General features: G+C 40.3%; 1 protein-coding gene across 3 annotated transcripts; it reads right to left on the reverse strand.

Moving 5' to 3' along the window:
* Positions 1-3,326: 3,326 nt before the first annotated feature.
* CASP3 (caspase 3) lies at positions 3,327-24,672 on the reverse strand. Of its 3 annotated transcripts, none has more exons than XM_058524972.1 (7): positions 24,580-24,672; positions 13,125-13,192; positions 10,539-10,660; positions 7,618-7,746; positions 7,108-7,283; positions 6,389-6,509; positions 3,327-5,210 (listed from the first exon to the last, which is right to left on the reverse strand). In XM_058524972.1, the coding sequence occupies exons 2-7, from the start codon at positions 13,175-13,177 to the stop codon at positions 4,981-4,983; spliced, it is 831 nt and encodes a 276-aa protein (XP_058380955.1). In that variant the 5' UTR covers positions 13,178-13,192; positions 24,580-24,672; the 3' UTR covers positions 3,327-4,980. The 3 variants fall into 3 exon arrangements, with proteins under 3 accessions (XP_058380955.1, XP_058380953.1, XP_058380956.1); XM_058524970.1 differs by having other exon boundaries at positions 10,539-10,663; positions 24,580-24,671; XM_058524973.1 differs by lacking the exons at positions 6,389-6,509; positions 24,580-24,672 and having other exon boundaries at positions 5,145-5,210; positions 10,539-10,663.
* Positions 24,673-24,900: the final 228 nt, after the last annotated feature.

The raw sequence follows: 24,900 nt of genomic DNA on the forward strand, positions 1-24,900 counted from the left end.
TTAACACAGAAGACCTGTTCCCGGAAGGAGCTAATATCATATGATAGCTAACATATAACATAAAATAGGAGTGATAGAAAGGCACCAACAAGCCCATTTTGGGGCTTCTACCAGCAAAACCTATTTAACAAACATATGCATTTCCATCTCCATGTAAATTGTCTTCCTCCCCTCTGAAGTCCCAAACCACTACCCCCAACATCCTCCTTTGCCTTTAGCTGAAGATGATATTTAAGGTGGCAGTTTTGGCCAGATGGCCGTTACTCAGTTTTCCTGGGTTTCTCCCATGTGTACATTATAAAGGTTTGTTTGATTTTCTCCTGTTATTCTGTCTCATGTTAATTTAATTTGTAGCCCAGCCAGAAGGACCTAGAGTAGGTAGAGGAATTATCTTCTTCCCCTACACAATGCATATTTAAAATGTTCATTTTCTCTGAATTTTCAGTAGCTTTTCTCAGCTGGCCACTTCCTCTGGAAATAGTTTCTTCCCTTGGCTTCCCCACCTTTGGCTCTGGCAGCCCTTTTCAGCCTCCTTTCCTGGGTCTCCAAATGTTGGAGGCTCCTCCCTTTCCATGTGTACCCTCTCCCTCAGTGGAATCTCTGGGTACAGCGTCTACAAGGCCCTGAACCATCTCCCCTCCCGAACTCATCTGCTCTCTCTCTTGTTGACTCTCCTACAGCCACGATGGCCTCCTCACTGCTCCTTAAACCTGCTAGGCAGAAATGAGTTTTTGGAAATATTTCAGTAAAATCAGTGAATTAGCTTTCAACACACTGGCCAAGCATGCGTCCCTCTAAGGAAACTGTGTGGGCCTATTAGGTCCCTGAGCTTACATTTAAGTCACCTAAAAACAAAGCATAAGAGGTAGATTAGATAATGAACTCTTTCAGCTCAAACATACTACTTAACAGTTTTTGTATCAAGTTTTTTTTGTTTTGTTTTTTGTGAGGAAGATCAGCCCTGTGCTAACATCTGCCAATCCTCCTTTTTTTGCTGAGGAAGACTGGCCCTGGGCTAACATCCATGCCCATCTTCCTCTGCTTTATATGGGACGCCGACACAGCATGGCCTGCCAAGCGGTGTATTGGTGCACACCCGGAATCCGCACCAGCGAACCCTGGGCCACCGGAGCGTGCGCACTTAACCGCTTGCACCACTGGGCCGGCCCCTGTATCAAGTTTAAATCTGGCAAAAACATTTTCTTGAAAGGGAGATGCTTGCTTTTTCTGAACATTCCTAAACATATCAGTTCTTCAGTTCTGTTCATTATCAATGTAGCAGAGATTCTGTGCATGAAAATTCTTTTGTGGATATTTTTGGCCTGCTCATCATGAGATAATTTATTACCATCATCTTGCAAAGGATAAGGATGGAACAATTAGAGAATGAATTAAGAAACGAATGTGAATAGATACTTCACAGTTTGCTCCTTCAACTAAAAAGCTGATACTGATGATTACTTCAGGCTCAAGTTCTAATATTAAGCTTGTTATGATTTCTCAAATAATACCTACAGAGGTTGAGGCAAAGAAGAAAATAAATAAGCTAAACAAAATCCCACAGCATGGCTATTGGAAAGGGGGACCCTCTGCTCCTCTCCCCATTGGACTGATCCATGTTTTGTGCCACCCCACCCCCCTTGATGCAATTCCATTTTTGAAGCCAGGTAATACATTAACATGGTTCAAAAAAGTCAAATGATATAGAAAAGTAAACACACACGGAATCTCACTTCAATCTGTGTCCTCATCCACCATTTACATTTTTACTAGTTTCTTTATCTTCCTGGTGCTGCTTTATGCAAATGTATATTCTTATTCCTGCTCCCTTTTTACACAAAACACAGCCTACTATCTATAGTGTTCTGTGTTTCACCCTTTTCCACTTAATCATATATGCTGGAGATCGTTACCTATCCGTTGAGGAGGCTCCTCCTCATTTGGTTTCACAGCCAACTGTGTTCCATTGTGTGGATGCATCCCCGTATACTTGTCTTCTTCACAGTTGGGCTGCTGCCATTTTTCACCATTAAAACAATGTTGTGATGAAGAATCGTGTATAGAATTTTGTACACGTACAGGTGTGTGAGTAGTCTGGATCCCAAGAAATGAGACTGCTCCTTCAAAAAGTAAATAATTTGATAGGTATTGCCAGACTCTCCTCCCACTAATGGGAGAGTACATTTCCCCACAGCCTTGCCAACAGAATATCAAACTTTAGGATTTTTGTCAATCTGATAGATGACGGATGATACCTTAGTTTAATTTGCATTTCCCTTATGATGATGGATATTATGCTCTTCACGTTGAGTGTCAGGGACATTTGGTCTTTTTCTGTGAACTCTCTGTTCGTACCCTTGGCCCATTTTCCTATTGGGTTCTTGGTCTTTTTTTTTTAAGGTAGTTTATTATTTCTTACATTTTTATTTTATTGAGGTCACGCTGGTTTATAACATTACATAAACTTCAGGTGTACATAATTATATTTCAGCTTCTGTATAGACTGCATTGTGTTCACCACCAAGTCTAGTTTCCATTCGTCACCATACATATATGCCCTCCTGGTCTTCTTCTTTTTAATATCTAAGACTTATTTATAAACAGTAGGGGGATTAGAATGGGCTCAATTTTCTCAACACATTACAGAACTACAGCTTTAAGAGTCTTAAAAAAGTTATTCACGTCACCCTCTACTCCCTGGAAACAGGAATCCTCTATTCCCAATTAGCAGAATTTTATTTAGTTTTCTGACCTAAAAGTAATATATGTTCATTAGAAGCATTGGAAGAAATTTAAAACTACTCATGTTAGCACTTTCTTATATTCCTTTACTCACCACATAAAATAAAAAAAGGGGAACATCTTTCGCTATCACAACCTCATCTCCCAGAGGTGGCCATCAGTGAACATCAATGGTTTGTTGCATAATCCCCTAGTTCTTTTTCCTCCCTCTATTAGTCCTATTTAAAATTTATGTGGTGAAAAATGGTTTCATTTCAGCAATATCCTTTATACTCTGTTACTCACCATTTCACAAAACAAGGAAACAAAAACATGGTCATATTTAGGGACTGCGATCCACGCAAACCCAGTATCCTTCCTGGCATCATGGTTGTTTTAGGAACAGGGCCTTCTGGGAGGGCCCGGGAAGAACAGAAGTCTGCTTATTCTGTTTGGTAATTTGACACCATTTCAAAATATTTGATTATAGGGTCCTGTTGCATCCTCTTTGGCCCTTCCAATTTAAGTTCTCGGTTAAAAATATTTTAACTCCAATTAGCAGCACAACATCAGAAACAATAACCAAAAAAACTTAAACGTGTTGGTAATTTTAAATTAGAATTTATATTTTGAAATAAAAATTCATAATAAATTTTTAAAAAATTGTCACATGAGAACACATCTTAAGATACCATTACATACTTCATTTACTCTGAAAAAGTTACAGACACAATAAAAACAAATAGCTGTCATTTATAAATGTGAGTTGTTTTCTTTGAGCACAAGCAAGCTCACGTGGAACATCAGACTGACAACCAGTGAGGCACCAGGATGCAGAGACGGCTCAACACCTCCCTGACTGAGGAGGCTGGAGCCTGGCCTCTCTGGCTGGGGGCCCTGCTGTTTCTTCTCTCGGCCTTCAGTTTCCCCGTCCACCAAAGGAGGGGAAGACCAGATGATTTCTCAAGTCCTGTGTACCACGGTCTTTTCACTTCAGGGAACAGTATGTAATTATAACAGTATCATTTTCGCTTAACTGTAAACTTCAACAGAAAATAACTTAACATGTTAGCTCAAAAATTTTACTACAAAGAGAACTATGGTTTTTATTGTGACCCTCATCAACTTTGGAAAATTTCCATTTCAGGAATTTCTGATTTGGTTCACTTTCTTGGAGATTTCTGCCTTGGGGGCATCCTCCACACACATCAGTGCATATGAAGAAAGCAGCCAGTAGTCCTTTTTCTGAAGCCACGGTCCCTGGCTCTGCCTTCCTCACACAGGCTGCACCACGCCGCTGCTGGGGCTCAAACCAGCTTCTAATTACAGAGTGCCCCGCTGACTGATTTATTGTTTCTTCCTGAATTTCACTGGTTATTGCAGAAGTTGTATTTTAGTATGTTCCTGTAGAATTTCTTCAAAACACACTGCTATTCAGTTTGACCAATAATTTCAGGTTTTTACATAATAGCTCTTCAGATATTTTGCTGGTATGTGAAGCTCAAGAGATTGCACAGGGACAAATATGGCAGGACACATATGCTGGTGGATGAGCTGTATTTCAGCACCTTATAGTTCTAACTCTGTCTTCCTCTATTAATGTTGCATTTAGTCTTAAGAGTCAACTTAGCTTGCTCACACTTTCTCCCAAGTAAAATACGTAGTTTCTTTTTCAATATTAAACACAATTTTTTTTACAAAGACATGCTCAGGATAAACATCACAAAACTATGCACTCAGATATATGATCCAAAAATACAGTTGACTTATCTCCAAATACCAATGCTAAAATCAAGGTCTTTGAGCCTTTGACCATGCCCATGGATGGATCCCAAGTTCTAGGATACATTATTCCACATCATCATTTCTATAGTTTGACAAAAACTAGGATGCATACTTAAATGAGAGCATATCAATACCACTGAAATTCATTACTGCAATGTTTACCTTTTTCCATAATTACTTGAAAATTCATAGCACAGCATCACTAAAAATTGCAAATGATGAGAGCTGTTAATTTACAATCATTTTCTCATGATTGTACCACTATCCATTTTTATTTATTCCTAATTAAATTCAATTTCAACTACCTGATTCTGAGTTTGAGGTAGCTTCCCAGTAGTTCTATTGTGAAAGTGGTATGTTTCAAAGTACCACCTGGAGGATCAGATTAGAGTTAAATGAGAAAAGAAAATATAGTATCGATTATACCATTTCCTCCATTGACATATAAACTTAAAAAAAAAATCACCCATTTCTTTAGTGATAAAAATACAGTTCTTTTGTCAGCATAGACACAATACATGGAATCTGCTTCTTTGCATGAAAAGCTGCGTCAAGGGAAAAGGACTCAAATTCCATGGCTACCTTTCTGTTAACCCGAGTAAGAATGTGCATAAGCTCGAGCTTGTGAGCGTACAGTTTCAGCATAGCACAAAGTGACTGGATGAACCAGGATCCCTCCTTCGAATTTCGCCAGGAATAGTAACCTGCAAAGCAAAATATAACCAAAATACCATGGATATGTGATCTTATAAATTATTACATAATCATAAAGGTAAAAACAAGCATAAACTTTCACAGGTATTATTAGCTATATAAACAACAAACAAACGACACCATTGGTTTCAGGGGAAATGATGCTGGAGGGGAAAAAAAAAGTGTGTTGTGTATACACCTATGCTTTCAACAAGGCAAAAAGAGTTGTGGACTAACTTCACTGTTGAATTTTTTAGAGTTCTACTGTCTGGGCTTCCCTTCCAACAGGGAAGAAGAAGAAAACACGCAGAAGAAGATGCAAACGCAAAGATACAAAAAGGATCATTCTAAGAAGCATGCTGTTGCAATCAGACTATTGGCTTATCCAAGAAATAAACTGCTTATGCACGCACACACATTTGAGTGTCCCAAATCTGTCTACAAGGCATCCGATTAAAGTATAATAAATATATTACAGAGTATTAAAAAAGGACCCAAAAGGGAAAATAGTGTATTGTACTTTTTTCATCTTAACTATTGGATCCATTGTTTTTAATTTAGAAGTACTTTACCCGGAAAGATGCCTGGAGATTAAGAAGGAAACATGTTGACCACATTTGAAAATGTAACACTGTTTAAAAATACATTTGTCCTATATTTCCAATCTTTGTGACACCCTGAGTTAGTCGTACAATAAAAAAAAATTGTATGATCAATAACTATTTATTTATATGATGACGTGCAACATAACCACAAAAAAGTGGAGGTTAGTAACCTCTTCATACGTCATATTTTACTTTATTTCTTTACCTCATTCCACTTCAACCCTCTCACATACTATTCATGTTTCTCTTTTTTATTTTATATCTTCCAAAGAATTCCCGGAAATCCTACCTCTCTCTCATTCTAAGAAGTGGACGAAGTTCTGACTTGGCCTATAACACAACATCGTATCCTACCTGGTATCAAGTTCATGAAGACACTGGGTAAGTATGCTTTCTTATATAGGCATATTTTCTAGCCAACCTTGGCTAAAGACAATTTTTTGAGACTTCTCTGTGGTTAAGGTACCTTGAAATACAGCCAAGTTAGCTGTTTTTTATGGATATCAAAATCTTGACAGCCTTTGGCATATACTCTTCACTGTTTAAAATCCACACGTAACATTCATTATCTGTGGCTTTCTCACCAGGTGCTGTAGAATAAGCGTACAAGAAGTCCGCCTCAACTGGTATTTTCTGACACGCCATGTCATCCTCAACACCACTGTCAGTCTCAATGCCACAGTCCAGGTCTGTACCTCGGCAGGCCTAGAGGTTAAAAAACAAACATTTATTTAAAAAAATGTGTGTGTCGGGGCCAGCCCTATGGCGTAGTGGTTTAGGTTGGCGTGCCCCACTTCGGCGGCCTGGGTTCGGTACCTGGGTGCGGACCTACACCACCCGTCGGTGGCCATGCTGGGGTGGTGACGCATATACCAAACAGAGGAAGACTGGCACAAATGTTAATTCAGGGCGAATCTTCCTCAAGCAAAAAAAAGAGGAAGACTGGCACAGATGTTAATTCAGGGCGAATCTTCCTCAAGCAAAAAAAAGAGGAAGACTGGCAACAGATGTTAGCTTAGGTCAAATCTTCCTTAGGAAAAGAAAAAGTGTGTACATAAATAACTGTAATTTCTGCGAAATATAGAAGCCGTGTAAAAATTGATGTTAATTATGCAGAATCTTTCTGATGTAAGTCTAAAATTAAAATTTATTCTGTATTTCCTAAGTGGTGGTTTAAATGAATAAAAAAGTAACAACAGTTCAGTAGCTTCAGGGAAAAAAATAAATCCCTTGGATAATCCACAAGTGAGTAAATTAATCTCCAATTAATCCTCAATAACCGAGTTGCTCAGTTATCTATTACCTGAATAATGAAAAGTTTGGGTTTTCCAGTTAGACTTCTGCAATAATCCCCTCTGAAGAAACATGTTAATTTTTTCAGGTCAACAGGTCCATCTGTTCCAAAAATTATTCCTTCTTCACCATGGCTTAGAAACACACAAATAAAACTGCTCCTTCTGCTATGATCTTCTTTAGAAACTGGAAAAATGTTTACGAATAAGAAAAAACAAACAAAAAACAATGTAACTTTATTCAATAATCTCATATATACTATATGGGAATAAGATGAAGAAACCTGAGAACAGAACTAAGAGATCATCTAAACCCAGCTTGGAGCAGAGCAACATACCTCAAACCATTTTAGGTAGTGGGCATTCAATGAATAACTTCTATTTTACTTATATAAAACATAGAGTAGGATTATGTACAGTATAGTTCCACAATTCTCATGCTTTATTATTATATGTGTAATTATATCTAGACTGTAATACAAAAGCGGACAATGAAGGTAATTCTTTTAATTATTTCTTACCACTGCGCATCAATGCCACAATTTCTTCACGTGTAAGATCATTTTTATTCCTGACTTCGTATTTCAAGTTTGTGAATGTTTCCCTGAGGTTTGCTGCATCTACATCCGTACCGGACCGAGGTGACATTCCTTGGAACAGAAAAAATTACTTTTAATTGCATTTTAAGAAAGATTAACTGCTCTGAAATGAAATAAACTATTCAGCGATTCACACGATCCACAGTAAGTTTTTCCTTTCAAATGCTAAGAAGATTCAATTATTCTGATCATGGTGACACAAAGTCTCTTTAACTTCTTAGCATTTATAAGACGCTTCATAATATAAGCTGTATCAGTGTCACAGTCACAAGGATATCTTTCACTGCTGCTTAGATAGTGAAAAACAGAAACAAATGCCTACTGAGAAGAGTTTGGTTAAACAAATTATGATTCATTTATATAATGGAATAATGGAATACTATGTTTCATTAAAATTTTTGTAAACAAAATTTTGCCAGGAAAAATTGGTCATTGTTTAAAAAAAAAAAAAAAGACTAGGAAACAATATGATCCTACTTTTAAGAAAAAATTATATATATGTAACAATACACACATGTCGCACACTCAGAGAAACTGTATTTCTTTGATTTTAAGTTCCCAATGATTTTAAGATACATTACTACTTTCACAGTATCTTTTCAGGAAAAAAATCACAAACCACTACCACGTTAATACTGTTCATCAGGCATTCTGCTGTGGGTAATCTCCTCTAAGCCTTCCATCCACCACCAGACAGTTATTATGACTGCTTCATTGTGCAGATGTGGGACGTGGAGCACAGAGAAGGCCAGGAACTTGTATGAAGGACACAGCGTGTGCTAGATCTGCATCCCAGGGTCCCGGGCTTTCCTCCCACCTTTACAGTACCTTCCACAGAAACATACGGACTGACTGTACGACGCACTCAAATTTGAAAATGCTAAAGCATTGGGGGTAACACGTCTTAGAAGTGAGTAAATTTAATACGTATGAATGGAAAAAAGACTAAATATCTTTATCGCCAAAATATTGTTCTCTCTGAGTAGTGTGATTATGAGTGATCTTAATTTTCTCTTTTGTTAATTTGTAATTTCTGAAATTTCTATTATGGTCGTATATTATTTCTGCTAAATTAAAATAAGCTCATCAAGGTTTGACATTGGAAAGGCTGAGAACACACTGCAGCTGTGTGACTTGGTGACTGAATTCTGGTCCTGGTTTGTGAGCCACTTAGTAGTAAGACAGAAAACACCAGGCTGTCAGAGATCATTGTGAGAATCTGACCTTCAAATTTCAAAGCAGAAAAGGAGCTCACTCTAATGCCTAAGCCAGAGAACTGGTCCAAGTATTTTTGGGGAGGAGTGGAACTATGTGCTTTTTTATTTTTAAAGAATAGGTTCAGCAATGTGAAATTCTATAGGAAGAGGGCATCATAACTAGCAATGTGAGGCAGAATGTCTAATGGTTGAAGGTGGTATCTCAACTTATAGCCAAAAGTAATAAAAATGATACCATTCAGACTTAGACATCCATTTTCAACTACTCTTTCTCTCACTCCTTATAATCTACCACCAAACTCTGCTTATCTTTCCAGTGTAATCTGGCTTCTTTCCATTTTCACCAGCACTCTGGTAGACAGCCCCCTAAATTGGATCTGCTGCTTCTAGTTTCTTTAGTTAAAAATTAATTCTAATACGATTAATATGCCAAGTCAAAGAATTATCACATCAATTTGAAAATATAAAATGGGGAAACAGCCAAAATGCTCACTCATAGGGTAGATTATGCAAATTAAGGGAATGGGTATGTTTCAGGAATGGAATATCATACAATCACTAAAATAACATGAAAATTCTACAACATGAAAAACGCTAATATTACATGAAGTGGAACAAGCAGGATACAATATTGCTTGCATATTATGAATAAAATTAAGCTTTAAGAGAAATTGTCAAGGAAAAATGTATCAAGTAATACATCACGATGTTAATTAGCTTTTTAGGATCATAAAGGATTTGATTTTTTTATATTCTCTGAAAAAAAAATTCTAAAATGCATTTATTAGATTCAATAGTACACAGAATAGAGACTGAGAAGGGGATTTTGTGAGCAGGCCATGGTGAGCCTGAGAAGGCAATGTCAGCAGAGTGGCAGGGGTAGAAAACAGAAAAACAGGTTCAAGAGAGATGGAAAGAAGTGAAGATGGCAAGCTTAAAGTACATGCTTGCAAAATTTAAGGAAGGAGACAAAAATCAGATCAAAGCTTAAGAGGAAGCAGAGTAAAAGAAAGGTCTCTTTAAGATGCGGTCTGTCATCTTTGTAAGGGAAGAAGAAAAAGTCAGTAGAGCAAAGGAAGACGCAAGGGAGTGAGGCAGCACAAGTGGATTCAGAGCTTGGGCTGGGGGGTAGGCACAGCAGGGCTGTGTCCCAGTGCTGCTACTAAAGTATCTGTGTGAGTCTGTGCAAGGATGCTAACTTTCCGCATCTAATAGAGGTTACTTTTCAGAGTTGTAAAAATTGAATGAGACAGTATCTGCGAAGTACCTTGCACAGTTCCTGGAAAGGAAAAATACTACTACTTACTATTTGTTGTGACCCTTCCATTAGCATAAAAGAGGGAGCAGGAGGATAAAGAAGCAAGGGTTACAGAGAAGTCAGGGCAGAAGAGGCCAACATACAGATAGGAGGCTAGCTGTTGGAAAAGGGAGAGATTTTGATGATGGGCAGAAGATTAACAGCTTATGTTGTATTGTAGGACCTGTAGGTCCTGCTCTATCTCTACTTCATGGCTATTCTGTGTCATAGTTTACTAACTAATAATATCAACACTATTATTTATACTACACCAAATACAAATGGTACAAATATTTGAAAAGGATTAAAAATTATGTTATGATACATACCAGTACTTTTATGAAAGTTCTTATTATTAATTATTATACATAAACCCATTTCAGGATAATCCATTTTGTAACTATTATCCAAGGATATTCCAGAGTCTGTTGATTTGCTTCCACGTAAGATCCTTCTGTTTGGAAATCAAACAATAGTTTACACAGACAGAAATGACCAGTGCTGCTGTTCACATTAATACAACTTTTAAAACACGTAAGAACAGTTAACATTTTTGGATGTAATGTGTCAGGCTATGTGCTACAGGCTTTTCCTCACTTAAATTTCACAAAAACCCATTTCATAGATGAGGAAAGGACCACCATGAGGGTAAGGAACGTGCTGATGGTTATGCAGACACCACGGTGTCAGAGCCAAGGCTGAAAGCATCTGTTGGACTTCAGAGTTCAGGCTTTTAATCTCCATATTTTGTTTCCCTGTAAATTTTATTAAAATTTCATCAAACACATTTTATACTTTAAAAATTTCTTGTAACTTTGTGAAATATTTTATCCTTCAAGGTAAGAGTAAAATCTTAAAAATCACCCTGGAATTATAGGAAATCAACAAAATGCAAATATGACTCAAAGCACAATATTTAACACAATTGCTAAACTGTTCCTTAAACCCTATGAGCTGAATAAATCAATAATTTATTAATACATAGAATGACTATTGTGAACAATTGATAATACTTGTCTGAAGGTCACTTATTGAAAAATCTCTGTTATCTAGACCAGGATCAGTAAACTTTCTCTCAAAAGGGCCAAATATTAAGTCTTTTAGGCTTGTGGGCCCTACAGTCTCTGTTGCAGCTACTCCATTCTGCTGGTGACAGCAGCTCAGGACAATATGTAAATGAATGGGTGTGGCCATGTTCCAATAAAACTTGACCAAAACAGGCTGCAGGCTTGACCCCTGATCTAGACCAAGAATCAGGATGTAACAGGTCTAGGAACAGCCAAACATCGATACCTAAAGTCCATGTATTCATGCACTTAACCTGCCAGTATACCACATTACACACAATTCTAAAAAGATTAAAATAGTAAATTAGCGCAGTCAAGGTCAGAAACGAACTATTATATTTAGCTAGAGGTGAGGATCCCCACATTTTACAGATGAAAAAATTAAAACTCTTGAAAGCTGAGTGACTTGTTGAAGGTCATACAGACAATGGATCACAGAACTGTAATTCCCTACCACCTGCTGCAGCCTCCTCAGGAGGTAGGTGCCCCTCTACCAGCAGTATGATAGCTAGACAGGCAGGGGGCATGCCTGACAAAGAGCAGAGACTCCAAAGGCCTAGGAACTCGAGGATAATTTATCACAGGATCAAAACAGACCTAAATCTGTTTTGGGCTTCCATGCCCTTTGCTATTAAATTATGTTCTGTACGATATGAAAAGGTTAAGAAAATGTGTAAATCACTTTAAAAGGGTTTTTTAAAAAAAAACAAAAAACTTCTAAAATGAGATCACATTTCAAAAGTTTAATTTCTAGGAAAATTCCTTTGTGAAACAAATATTGCTAAATCTTTATGGGTAACCTGTTAATAGTATTGCTGTAATACTATTGTTTAGTACTAAAATTAGTTTGTAATTCCCTGGGTTGTTCCCAATAATAATACTGGGTCTCAGAAATAAACTTTTAGAATTAAAAGTATTACAAGAGATCCCAAATGGTTAATAACAGATGTGAATTAAATCAAGAGTGTTTGAGTTTTATCTTTTTCCTTTCTCCCTCTGCTGGTTATTGGAAGCACTAATAAGCAGAATATTTCAAAAAAAGGAAGACTGAGAAAAACAAAGCCTAAAAGATAATCTATAAACAGGCAATTCTTCCCCAGACTGAGAATTAGCAATTCATTTTAGTCTTAAAACTTATAAATAGATAGGAGGCCAAAACACTCCCTGAAACACAAAACCTCTCATCCTACAAGTGATTTGGGAAGGTACAGAAGCATCCAGACTTGCATGTTCTGCCTCTCCCATGCATCCTTCTGCTTCTGAGATGGGGTTTCCACTATGGGTAAGACACAGTACCTGGTCTTCCCCTCAATCCTCCGTACAGTTCCATGCAAGTTTTATTTTAAAGACGAGATTCTAGGGCCAGCCCCGGGCTTAGCAGTTAACTGTGCGCGCTGTGCTACTGGCAGCCCGGGTTCGGATACCGGACAAAAGGCGGCGTCCCACAAACAGCAACTAGAAGGATGTGCAACTATGACATACAACTATCTACTGGGGCTTTGGGGAGAAAAAGGGGAAAAAGAAGGACAAGGATTGGCAATAGATGTTAGCTCAGGGCCGGTCTTTCTCAGCAAAAAGAGGAGGATCAGCATGGATGTTAGCTCAGGGCTGATCCTTCTCACCAAATAAATAAATAAGTAAATAAAATAAAATAAACAAATAAATAAAGACGAGATTCAGAGAGGATCAGTTAACACGTGTAAAGCCACACAGCTGGTGAGGTAGAAAGTCAACTGGGTCTCCCTGGCTTGAAAGCCCACCCTCTTTCTGCTTCCTCACTCCTCCAAGTCTCCTGTATTACATACACCTGTCTTTTCTGATTATAAAGGATTCCATTTAAATACTTACGTTTCCGAATTTTTAAAGGATTTTGAATCCACTGAGTTTTCAGAGTTCTCCATGGATACTTTTATTAACTAGAATATATAGAAAACAGAAGTTAATCAAAGTCAGTCATTAAGAGCACTGCACTATATTAATTATTCCAATGATTATCTCTCCAAATACTTTATATGGACATTTTCACATTAGGATTATCACTCCTCCCCGAGCTTCACCTCTACTGTTAAAGGTTTCTGTGAGTCAAACTTGAAAACAATAATCCTTTGTAAGGGTATGTGTAATATAGCCCATCTCTCTCTCTCAATCTCTTTTAATTGAGCTATGAAGTACATATAGTACACAGATAAGAAATGTGCAGCTCGATAAATTTTTACATTTGTATACCCCCACTACATCAAGATACAGATTGCCACTTGTTTCTATTACAATAGATCAGGTCATTGGTAAGAACTCAGCCTTCAAACTCAACACAGTTAAAAACCAAAAACTAAGGACGAAACAATCTTGACTTTCTCCAGCCTCTAGAAGCCCTGGCAATCTCAGAAATTCCAATCAAAATACAACTTTAACTTAACTCCTATGCTAAAATCATAAATCTTAAAAGAATACACAACCCCATCAACAGGACTCAGTCAACCATAAAAGCCTTTACAGAAAGTCCAAGCCTCCCACCCCCTTCTTAAATTTTTTAAATTGTCATAAAATATACACACATTCTACCATTTTAACCATTTTTAAGTGTACAGGTCAGTGATATTAAGTACAGTCATCCTGTTGTGTAACCATCACCACCATGCATCTCCAGAACTTTTTTATCTTCCCAAACTGAAACTCTGTACCAAAGCCCCTTCTTTTCAAGGTCTCCTGAAAGCTAAGTTCTTTCTTAGCTCTCTCTTCTTGCAAGAACTCTCAGTTCTACTCTTCTCTAAAGCTAAGTTCTTTCCTCCTCTCTCCATAAGTACTGTGTGCACGTACAGTGGGAAAAGATGGCAAAAACGATATGGAAAAGAGGAAGTGTCAGGACCCCTGTTTAACCACAGGGGAGGGCAGTGTTTCACCTTCTCTCAAAGGTAGTCTTTGTTTTTGCATTTCTCTAACGGCTTTTTGCTTTTCTACCATCTTACTTCCTGTAGGTTTTCTAGAAAACCAAGGGAAGATGACTACAACTGGAATGACACATCTTTTAGTCAGTAAGCAAATATCTGGTGGCACGTGCTTTGTGCCAGCTACCACTTTGGGCACTAGGACAGGGTGGAAGATAAGACAAAGTTCCTACCTTCAAGAATCTTTCATTCTAGAGAGGAGGACTAATTATAGATTGATAATAAGATTTCAGATACTGACAGGGGCTATGAAGAAAATAAAACAGGGTAAAGGAATAGACTGGGAGTGTGAGCTCCTTTAGCTAAGGTGATTGGGGAAGTCATCTCCGAGGTGACATTTACACTGAGATCTAAGTGACACAGAGGCTACCAACTGAGGCTGTTCTTGCTGGAGGAAGGACCAGCAAGTACAAAGGCCCTGGAAGAGCTTAGGGTGTTCATGGTGCAGAAAGAAGACCAGATTGACTAGTCCAGGGTGAAGGAAGGGAAGGCGTGAAGGGAGATGAACCAGGAAAGGCAAGATCACACAGGGCCTTAGGAGCCAAGAGGAGCTTCCAGTCTCTCCTAATTGCAAGGAGAAACCTTTGGAGTGTTTTAAGCAGAGGAGGGACGGCATGCTTTAAAAAAATCACTCCGGCTGCTGAGCAGAGACTCGACTGTAGAAGGTTGAGTGGAAGCATATAGGCCAATGAGAAGCCTTCTGGAACAGTTCCGGAAAGAATGCTGGAAGCTTGGACTAGAGCTCAACAGTGGATATGGGTAGCTAAGAACCTGGAACTGAGAGGGACATCAGGGCCGGAGATTACCGGGGCACTCTGATATTTAGAAGGTTACTAGAGGAAGCAGGGCCAGCAAGAGACTAACGAGAGTGAAGGAAACGGGGGAAAATCAGATGACTGTGCTGTACCCAAGCATGCAGAAGTCTTTCAATGAGTGTTGGATTGTTTCGAGTCTTGCTAAGTGGTTAATTTAGATGAGGAAAGAAAACCACTGGCTTTGGCAAGAATGACCATATAGTACAGATTGTCAAGAAAAATTGTCCAAGACTTGGAATGGGCAAAAGAAATTACTAGATAATTTTAGTGCAGTGCTGGGCACTGTCTAGAGGAATCTCGGGGATTATCTGATTTTATGGGGTGTCCTCTTTTGATCGACCTTCTACTGACTAGGCTATTTTACAGCTCGGTAGGAAGTTGAGCCATAAAAAACAGATAACCAGACAAATGACTCTTGTCTACAGAAATGAAAATGAATTTTATCTTGTTGTCTTTGATGCAATGGATTTCCAACCTGTAGAAGAGATGCCCCTCCCAAACTACATTCTATTGCCTGACAGGACATTAACCAGTTTTGCTTCTATTAGCAAATTCGTTTTATTATACCCAACCGTCTACATCTACGTCTGTTCTTCAAATTCTCCTTTCAACTGGTCTTAACATCTTACTGGTTCTATTATTAATCAATCAATTGAATAAAATATTTGACAATTTATTTTATATTTACACAACAGCCAAGTTTTACTTTTTGAAAATTGTATTTTAAAAGGATCAAGGTTGCTGCAGTGAGTTGAAAGAATGGGAGAACGAAGATGAGTAAAGATGACAAAAGTGAGTTAGCACAGTTTTGCCATGAAGGGGAAAGGAGAAATGGGACAGTAGGTGGAGGGGGACAAGAGGTAGAGGAGATTTCTTGTTTTGTTTGGTTTTAAAGATGGGACATATAAGGCATGTGTTTATGCTGATGAGAATGATCCGTGGAAAGTGAGAAACTAATAATAGGCAAGAGGAGAGAAAGAGAAGTTCTTGATGGGATGCAAGGCTTTGCAAATCTAGCTCACATATGGAGAAGCATTAGTCTCAGATAAGAACAAGTAGGGTTCACCTACTGTATTGTGAAGGAAGGATGACTAACTCTTTGCACCCAACATGTGGAGGCTGGTGAATCTGATGGAAGGACAATGAGGTATTTCTTATATGATTGCACATGATAAACTATGAGACAAGAATCCCCAAATATCCTACCTCTACTTTCATGTGTACTTACCACATATTTTACCAAGTAGTACCAAAAACTAATCACCCACAATGCTAGCAAAAGTGTATCAGACAGGCATTCTCATATACTACTAGAAGGGACACAAATTGGTATCATCTCTTGAGAACATTTTGACAACGTGTCCCCCCACGCCTCAATAAAAGCCTTGACGTTTGATCTAGTAAAATTACACTTCTAAGAATGTAGCCTAAGGAAATAACACCAGAGATTGGGGAGAGGCGGGAAAGAGAAGGAAATGCATTATTCATGAAAATATTGAGAATTTGAACAGAGAAATAGTTAAGTTATAGTATATCCATACATTGGTTAATACAGCCATAAAGCTTTTTGAAAGAACCTATCAATAACCTGGGAAACGCATGTAACATAAGGCTAAGTAAAAAAAGGCTATAAAACTGTGTAAAACAATATAATCTCAATTAAAATAAACACAAGAAAAAGACCAAAAGGAATTATACAGCATCTTTACATATTAACCTATTTATTAACAGTGGCTATCTCTGGGTGATGGGAATACTGACAACTTATTTATTCCTTCATATTTTTCTGTATTTTCTCATTTTTCTGTAACAGCTGCATTGTTTCTTAAGTTATAAAATAGTAACAAAGATTATTTTATAGAATAATATCTATCGAGGCTGGCCCAGTGGCACAGTGGTTAAGTCCGTGCGTTCTGCTTCAGTGACCCGGGGTTCGTGGGTTCAGATCCTGGGTACGGACCTACACACCACTCATCAGGCCGTGCTATGGTGGCATCCCACATACAAAATAAGAGGAAGATGGGCACAGATGTTAGCTCAGGGGCAATCTTCCTCAAGCAAAAAGAGGAAGATTGGCAACAGATGTTAGATCAGGGCCAATTTTCCTCACCAAAAAAAAAAAAAAAACAAAAAAAAAACAAAACTCTCTCAACAATGGTAGACTGCATCAAACAGGATTATGCTAGCCAATTTCAACTCTCAGCCCTGTTTCAAGAGTGACAAAAATAGGGATTCTCTACTACTATGAAAATTGCAATGCTTCCTTAACTGCTCTCTACCATGTTCCAGGCCATCTGCTTTTCTCTTTTTCTTGCATACATACAATAAACATGTATTAGATGCAGGGAAATCTCAACTTCCTTGAATCATAAATATCATAGAGACCAACTACTTGCCCCTATGCATGCCAATGCTAAGTGGGCAGACCATAAGTCAAAGTAATTATCCATCCATGCTTGAAAAACAAAGTTGTGGTTACTTTGATTAATTGAGAGAACAGTACAGAGTGGCTAACAATTCTGGAAACACAGGCAAATACATAATAAGTGGTTTATTGACATTACAATCCACAAGAAAATAATCTTATCTGTGTTTCAAGGCTTTATGGCCAGTCTGTAGAAAATCTGGAGTGAAAACACAGTGGGAAAGAAGACTTAATAAACATGATAATTTCTGAAGCTGAACACGGAGCTTCTGCCAGTGTCCTTTCTGGCCCCAGGGTTCACCTCAAATTGGCCCTGGGAATGAGTTTGCCAAAGTAGGGTACACAGTATGTGTTCAGAAACACCTAAATGCTGATAGGTTCCCACCAATACTCAAGGCCCTAACAATAGATCTCTTATCAAACACTTCTGCAAACAGTGCAGTGATTCTTGGGCTGAAACAATAACTTCTTACAACCTTTTGATCTCTTGCCAATGATAAAGCTGTGGGATAAAACAATTCTATCCTATGATTGGAATAGACGGTTTAGATTTAAAGAGTGATTAGCTTTCCAGAGTTTAAAAATATTTGGATTCTCGGCTTGTACCAATGTTAAGATTTAATCGAAATATTAGGTAACTTTTAAGTAGTCGTTTCCTTTCCATACATTTAATCAACTTTCTTTAACCAAATAATCCTTAAAATTTAAAAGTTTCAGATAGATCAGCCCTAATACAAGTAATTGTAATTTAATAATTTCTGATATTAGACATGAGATAGACAATTTTGTTTGAATACGGTAGTTGGTGGCTGAAAGGAAAAAACATGACTTCTTTTAAAACAGGATCTAAAACAGTGTTAAGACTATTTTGATAAGGATTTCTCAGGAATGCATACACATATAGTATATAACGGACTACATATAGTCCGTTCCCTTCATTATTAGTATCTGAATAATATATATTGCAACAGTATCAGCTGACTTTCATATACTATTAAAAATTTAGAGGCTGGCCTGGTGGTGTAGTGGTTAAGTTCCTGTGCTCCACTTTGGAGGCCCGGGGTACGCGGGTTTGGATCCCAGGCGTGGACCTATGCACCACTTGTCAAGCCACGCTGTGGTGGCATCCCACATATAAAGTAGAGGAAGATGGGCACAGATGTTAGCCCAGTGCCAATCTTCCTCAGCAAAAAGAGGAGGACTGGCAACAGAGGTTAGCTCAGGGCTAATCTTCCCCACCAAAAATTATAATAAATTATACAACAGTAAATAAATCCTGTTGCATCAGACATGTGCATACTTGCTCTCTACTTGTCACCATCTGCTTTTTCCACATGAACACACCAAATCCACCCTCTTGGGAGCAGAGCTTTCTTGCAGAACGTTCTAAAGTGTTAACACTTAGCATTACCTCACCTCCATTAGCTAACGCCTGGCTGAATACAAGTTATTCTGGGGATGGTGATCTCATCCTAGGAAGACAAAAAATTATCCCCCCAAGGGAAATATTTAATGCCCTAATCAATAACAGGAGTTTAAGTTCTTAGAACATTTTCATTTGACAAAACATAAATAGGAAAATATACTACAGGAGTTTAAAAAATATATCCTGGCACAGCAATGGACTTAATACTACTTGTTTCTTACTTACTGATGTATGTAATTCTTTCCATCAATTCATGATGCTGATGATAATAAAGTAAACTTTTTAATATATATTAATTAGATCCCAGAGAAGTTCCAAGTGGACCAATGAACATTAGATGGCAACCTGGAACTCGGGTCTTAGCATCACCTCTCTAGTTCCTAAAACCCTTTAGCACTTGCCACTGAAGCTACAACAGATAGATCTTCAAAAGTTAAAATATGTTGTCAGTATAAATTTATTGTCACTCTAAAATAGATATTTAAGTATTTCATGCTGTGTTTTCCTAAAGTGAAAAGTTGTAATGTTTTCCCTATTTATATTGTGGTTAAGCCAACTAAAGGGACTGTTGTATACTGCAATAATGAAGTAAAGCAGAATAATAAAAAGTTAAGGCAGAGAAATAAAAATTAATTTCTAAAATTGAAATTTCTACATGAAGTTATAAAGTATTAAAAATTTGAAAAAAAAAACCGTTATTAAAAATAAATAGTTTGAAACTGTGCCTATAGTAGAGATTTCAAAATGAGATATGAAATTAGTATAACCAGTTTGAGAGAGTCTTACTCAGCTAACCTGTCACCTATCAGTAGGCTGTTCTTGGTCCTACAAGGAAACTGAGGTAAGGGATAAAACCTGGTCTCTGCTCTGTTTAAATCTCAAAATGAGACATAAGAAGCAACACTGCTTACTTTTGAATCATCTCCATGAATATAAATATCTTTAAAAAAAAAATTTCTAAGTAAAGATTTACCAAAACAGGTAGTCAAAGAAAGGGCCAAAGAACCACAATGTCTTGTGTGATTAGAGTGTTATGTAATAACAGTTCCTCTCACTGCCAGCTCTTATGGGCTTGGCTCTGAGCTAAAAGGTACTTTTATTGATTGATTGATTGATTTGTTATTTATTTATGTATTTCTGGTTAGTCCTTCCAACGATGCTGAGGCATAATGATCCTCTTTTTAGAAAAGGTTCAGTTGACTGAGACTCAGAGCAGGTAAGTAACTTCCAAGTGGCAGAGCCAGGATTCAAACCAGGATCTGTCTGCCTTGAGAGGGCAGACACCCGCTCTTCTACATGGCTTAGTACCATATAGGAGGGAGAATACTATCTATGATTTCAGGGAAGGAAACAAAAGTCCATAACCTAGAAGCTCTAATTAAGATGAGACAAAGAGCACAAATAACACGATAGAAACTGACTGCAGAGACACTGAAATAGTGTAAAGCTCACTTACTCTTATTAAAGAAGAAAACAGGAATGATGGTTATGGTGTTTCTGATGCCTCTCGGTAATTTACTTCTAAAAGTAAAATAACTGGTGTCAGGTTAAACGTTCAGCATAAGTCAGTAAGACATATTTTCTACATCTCTGTTTGCCTCTAAAGAAAAGGTGAAGTCGTTCCAGTATGACCTCTAGGGAGACTAAACTTCTGTCAAAAAACTTGAAAAACACCAGGATTGTATTTATCATCAATCAGAGAGGAAAAAGTCTCAAAAGCAGTCCCATTTCCAGATTTAGTAAGTGAAACAGAAAGAACATACTTTTCACAACAGTTTACATAAGAAGACTCTAGCTGTAATGTGCCAGCAGTTTTATTGAAATTGTTTCCCATCAGGTCTCTGAATTTCTTTGGAAACTTATGACAATCACCAAACTGGATACTGTCATTGGGCCTGATAAAGCCAATCTTTTAATATTTATTTTGTAATTAAGGTGAAAACACACAAGCAGCAAGTAAAATTAATTACAGAATAAACTAAGTTCAGTTGTGCCATACAAACAAATAAAACCATTCTTTCCTTTTCTCTGGAAAGGGCGACCTGACCAGGCAGACAGACTGGTGAGCTCCCCACTATTCAAGGCCACTGGCCAGAGAGAACACAGAACTTACTATGCAAGGGGTCTGTCTTCCTCTCACCTGAGGTCCTATGATGATACCTTTAGAGGGACAAAAGGAGAAATGGGAAAGTCCTTGCAAACCTAAATATTCTGTATCAAATAAATGTAGAATGAAGGATCTTGGATGCCTTTTATAAAAATCACAGGGGCTAGCCCAGTGGCACAGTGGTTAAGTTCGGCACATGCTACTTCAGCGGCCTGGGGTTCGCGGGTTCGGATCCCGGGCGCGGACCTACGCCACTCATCGAGCCATGCTGTGGTGGCAACCCACATATGAAAGAGAGGATGATGGGCAGCAGGAAGATGAGAAGAAGATGAGATGAAAGGAAGACGTTAGCTCAGGGCCAATCTTCGTCAAGCAAAAAGAGGAAGATTGGAGATGGATGTTAGCTCAGGGCCAATCTTCCTCACCAAAAAAACAGAGAAAGAATTACAGATAACTTGTAAGGCCTCTTCCCTCCCCCTGAGAACCACTCCTCTGTAGAAGCAGATTTAGGTTTATAACCACCTGATTCAAGAAATCCTGCCTTCCAGAGAAGGTTTGAAATTGTGAAAAGTCCGAGTCAGTAGTATTTACTCAATTGTCATTTGTGCCATTAGAATTTACTGAACACCAACTGTGCACAGAGTACTGTGGTAAACCCTGAGTGTATGAAGTAATGGAAGACAGAAAGACCCTGTCCCTGTGTGGGACTCACAACCACGCTCACCGGCATTCAAAAGTAGCTCAGCAAGGCAGATGCCAGACAGTGTGCACTACACATCAGATAACTTTATCTTACTCTGCCCTAATTCAGAAGCCCTATAAGCAATCTGAAGGCAAGAACAAATAAGCAGAGAAATAACAATATTACACAGAGATTTAGAAAGCACTGTCACAGACACTATCTCATTTTATCCTCACAACCCTGTGAAGTATGTATATCACTTATGCCTATTTACGGATGAGCTGGTAAGTGTCGTCCTTGGGACCTGGCCTTAGGTCATCTGACAAGAGTACCTATTCCCCTCCATTACATTTGTATTTGTTAAATATCTACAAAACAGTTATCTAACAGTCTAAGAATTCCCACATCTTTTTTTAGGCCCAAACACCAGTGCTTCCCATCTTTGAGGCAGAGCTTGAAGAAGTATCTAATACTAGGCACCAGAATCAATTTAATACCATTCATAAAAATAAAGACTGCTTTCTAGCATTACAAGGGGGATGCGGCAGTAGATTGTGTTATACCAGGTTTGAAAGCAAAACAGTAAAGAAGCATTGCAATCGCCCATATCAGTAAGACGTGAGTCTCTTAAAACCGCAGGAGGCAAGGCTTTTTCAGGATAGCAAAAAGAAATCCGATTTAATTAGGCACAATGTTTCATTTCTTTTTTACCGTCAACAGGTTTTACTGCCACACTGCAAAAAACTGTCCGTTCATTAAAGCACATTCTAACTTTCAAAAGCCTTCTTTTGCAAAAGAGCAAAGCAAAACCAAAGCTCAAATATCAGGTTGCGATAGGGATGATTTAAGCTTTATATTTCATTCTTAGAGATTATGTAACTACAACACATTCAAAGTGGCCGAGCACGTTTTGATACAGGTTGGTCTAAACCACCTTGCTAAGCAGCTCCTATTACTATCTTGTATACTCACATCGTTACAACCACTCCATATTTCACCTCTACCATTCCTTCCTAATCCAATCTTTTAATTATATTTTGCTAAGTAATCCTAAAACACGTTTATTTTTTCTAGATAGGGCATAATTATTAAAAAGCATAAGACTGTAGTATAGGCGTTCACTTGTGCAGGCCCTGGACATGGGGAAGGGCAGTAAAGAACAAGACAAACACAGTTCCTCACGGAATTTGCTTACAAGCTAGTAGGAAAGATAGGAAACAAGCAACTGCAAAGGATATGACGTTTTCCTCTATGAAAATCCCGATGCGAAAGGAACACATAATAGGAAGACTTAACCTTGAAGTGTTGAATGAGAACAGAAACTAAGTAGGAGTTCCTCAAGCAGATGTGATGCAACCAGAGTGGGAATGCAGGAATGTTCCAGGCAGAGAACAGGTATTAAGATCAGCCTGGCTGTGTAGAAAGTGAAACAGGCTATAATGAAATATAAGGCAAGTGAGGAGACCAAGGAGCCAACCTGTGCTTGGCTATGTTACCATGCTAAGGGACTGGGTTTTTCCTATGGGCAAAGAAACAGTTTTCTAGATTTTTATTTTGTAAAGATCCCTCAGCCTGTGCTGTAAAGAATGGAGTGGAGAGGGGCAGAGGGTCTGGAAGTATGGAGGCCAGTGAGGAGGCTGCTGTAGCCAGGTAAGAGCCTAGGGTGACTTAAATCAGAGATGGAGCGCAGTGGACAGATCTAGCGGACATTTAGGAGGTCGAGGAGGCTTTGGTGGCTAACTGGGGAAGGACCGGGGACAGGTAGCTGAGAAGGTTGGTTCTTGGTTTTTTGGTTTGGGTTCCACTTACTGAGAATGGGAGAGAGGCAGCTGCTTGGGAAATAAGGCTTGAGAGAGAACAAGGGTGACAAGTGTGAGAAAGGCACTCGCATTCAACATGGCCTGAGTGAATTTCAAAGCAGCTCCTAGGTGGATTTGGCCATGGACACACAATCACATGGCCGAGCTGGACGGACTCACGGAGACCTTCAGGTCTCAAAAGGAATTAGAGTTTAACGCCTGAAATTGCTTCTCCCGAAAACTGAGTTACATAGTCAACCCGGGAAAATCTAGGCCCGAGACAGAGAAGGCCGCAGAGAGCACACCCTCGTCCAACAACGGGAGGTTCAGCCCCGAGGGCCAGCGCCACTGGGACGGCACCGGGCCCGCCTCCTGCCCTCGGGGCATCGTTCCTCCGCGCCGACCATCCGCTACTCCCGTCCCGGCCGCCCTCACTTCTCTGGCATCCCGCTGCCTGCCGCTCCCGGGCCCGACCTCCCACTACCCGGCCTCGGCGCCCCCCTCCCCCGCGCCCCGCTCCCGGGCCCGGGCCCGACCTCCCACTACCCGGCCTCGGCGCCCCCCTCCCCCGCGCCCCGCTCCCGGGCCCGGGCCCGACCTCCCACTACCCGGCCTCGGCGCCCCGGCCTGGCCTCTCGGTTTTCGGTGCGCCTCCCGTCCCGCGGGCTGGGCATCTCCAGTCGGGTCTCCCCTCCGCGGCCTCCACATCCCGGGCCCGGGCTCCCGCCCCCCACGCGCCCCCCGGCCTCGAGGCCCCCAGCCTGGCCTCTCGATCTTCGGTCCGGTGTCCCGTCCCCCAGGCTCGGCATCTCCAGCCTGGTCTCCGCTGTCGGCCTCCACACCCCCAGCCCGGCCCCCCGACCCGCGGCCGGGCCTCCACACCCCGGGCCAGGTTTCTCGCTCCGCGGGCTCCAGCGCTCCTCCCCGCGCCCGTCGTCGTGGCCAAACAAAGGACCCGCCGCCCGGAGCGTGCCCGTCTCCTCCGTCTCCCCGGAGCAGCTGCAGGCCCCAAGGGACCCCGGGGCGCGCGCCGGGCTGGAGGCGATGCAGGCAGCGGGCAGGGCCGACGGCGCGGCGTCGGGAAGACTCGAGGGCGGCACTCACCGCACAGCCTCCACGCAGCGCTCAACCGTCCACTCCGCTCTGCGCCCCGCCAGCTCGGCTTCTGCGGCCCGCCGCCCCCAGCCCGCCGAGCTGAGCTCCGAGCACGGCCCGCCCCCCGCTGGCCCCACCCCCGGGCCCCGCGCTCCCCTCCGCGCCGACACGTCCCTCCCGCCCCGGCCCGCCCCGCCCCCGCCGCCGCGAACGCCCCTCCCTCAGCGGCCCCGGGCGCTCTGGCCCGCCTTCCCGTCCCGGCCCGCTTCGACCTCGCGCTCCGGCCCCGCCCTGCGTGCCCGAGAACGCCGCTCCCTCAGAGTCCCGGCG

The sequence above is a fragment of the Diceros bicornis genome, chromosome 29, assembly GCF_020826845.1.
Source record: "Diceros bicornis minor isolate mBicDic1 chromosome 29, mDicBic1.mat.cur, whole genome shotgun sequence".
Taxonomy (NCBI): domain Eukaryota; kingdom Metazoa; phylum Chordata; class Mammalia; order Perissodactyla; family Rhinocerotidae; genus Diceros; species Diceros bicornis.

Excerpts from the sequence above, each read along its gene's own strand:
- CASP3 (XM_058524970.1), bottom strand. The coding sequence starts at position 13,177 with ATGGAGAACTCTGAAAACTCAGTGGATTCAAAATCCTTTAAAAATTCG. Across the intron at positions 7,284-7,617 it reads TGTGGCATTGATGCGCAGTG|TTTCTAAAGAAGATCATAGC; the intron begins GTAAGAAATAAT and ends ACATTTTTCCAG. Across the intron at positions 6,510-7,107 it reads CCAAACTTTTCATTATTCAG|GCCTGCCGAGGTACAGACCT; the intron begins GTAATAGATAAC and ends TTTAACCTCTAG.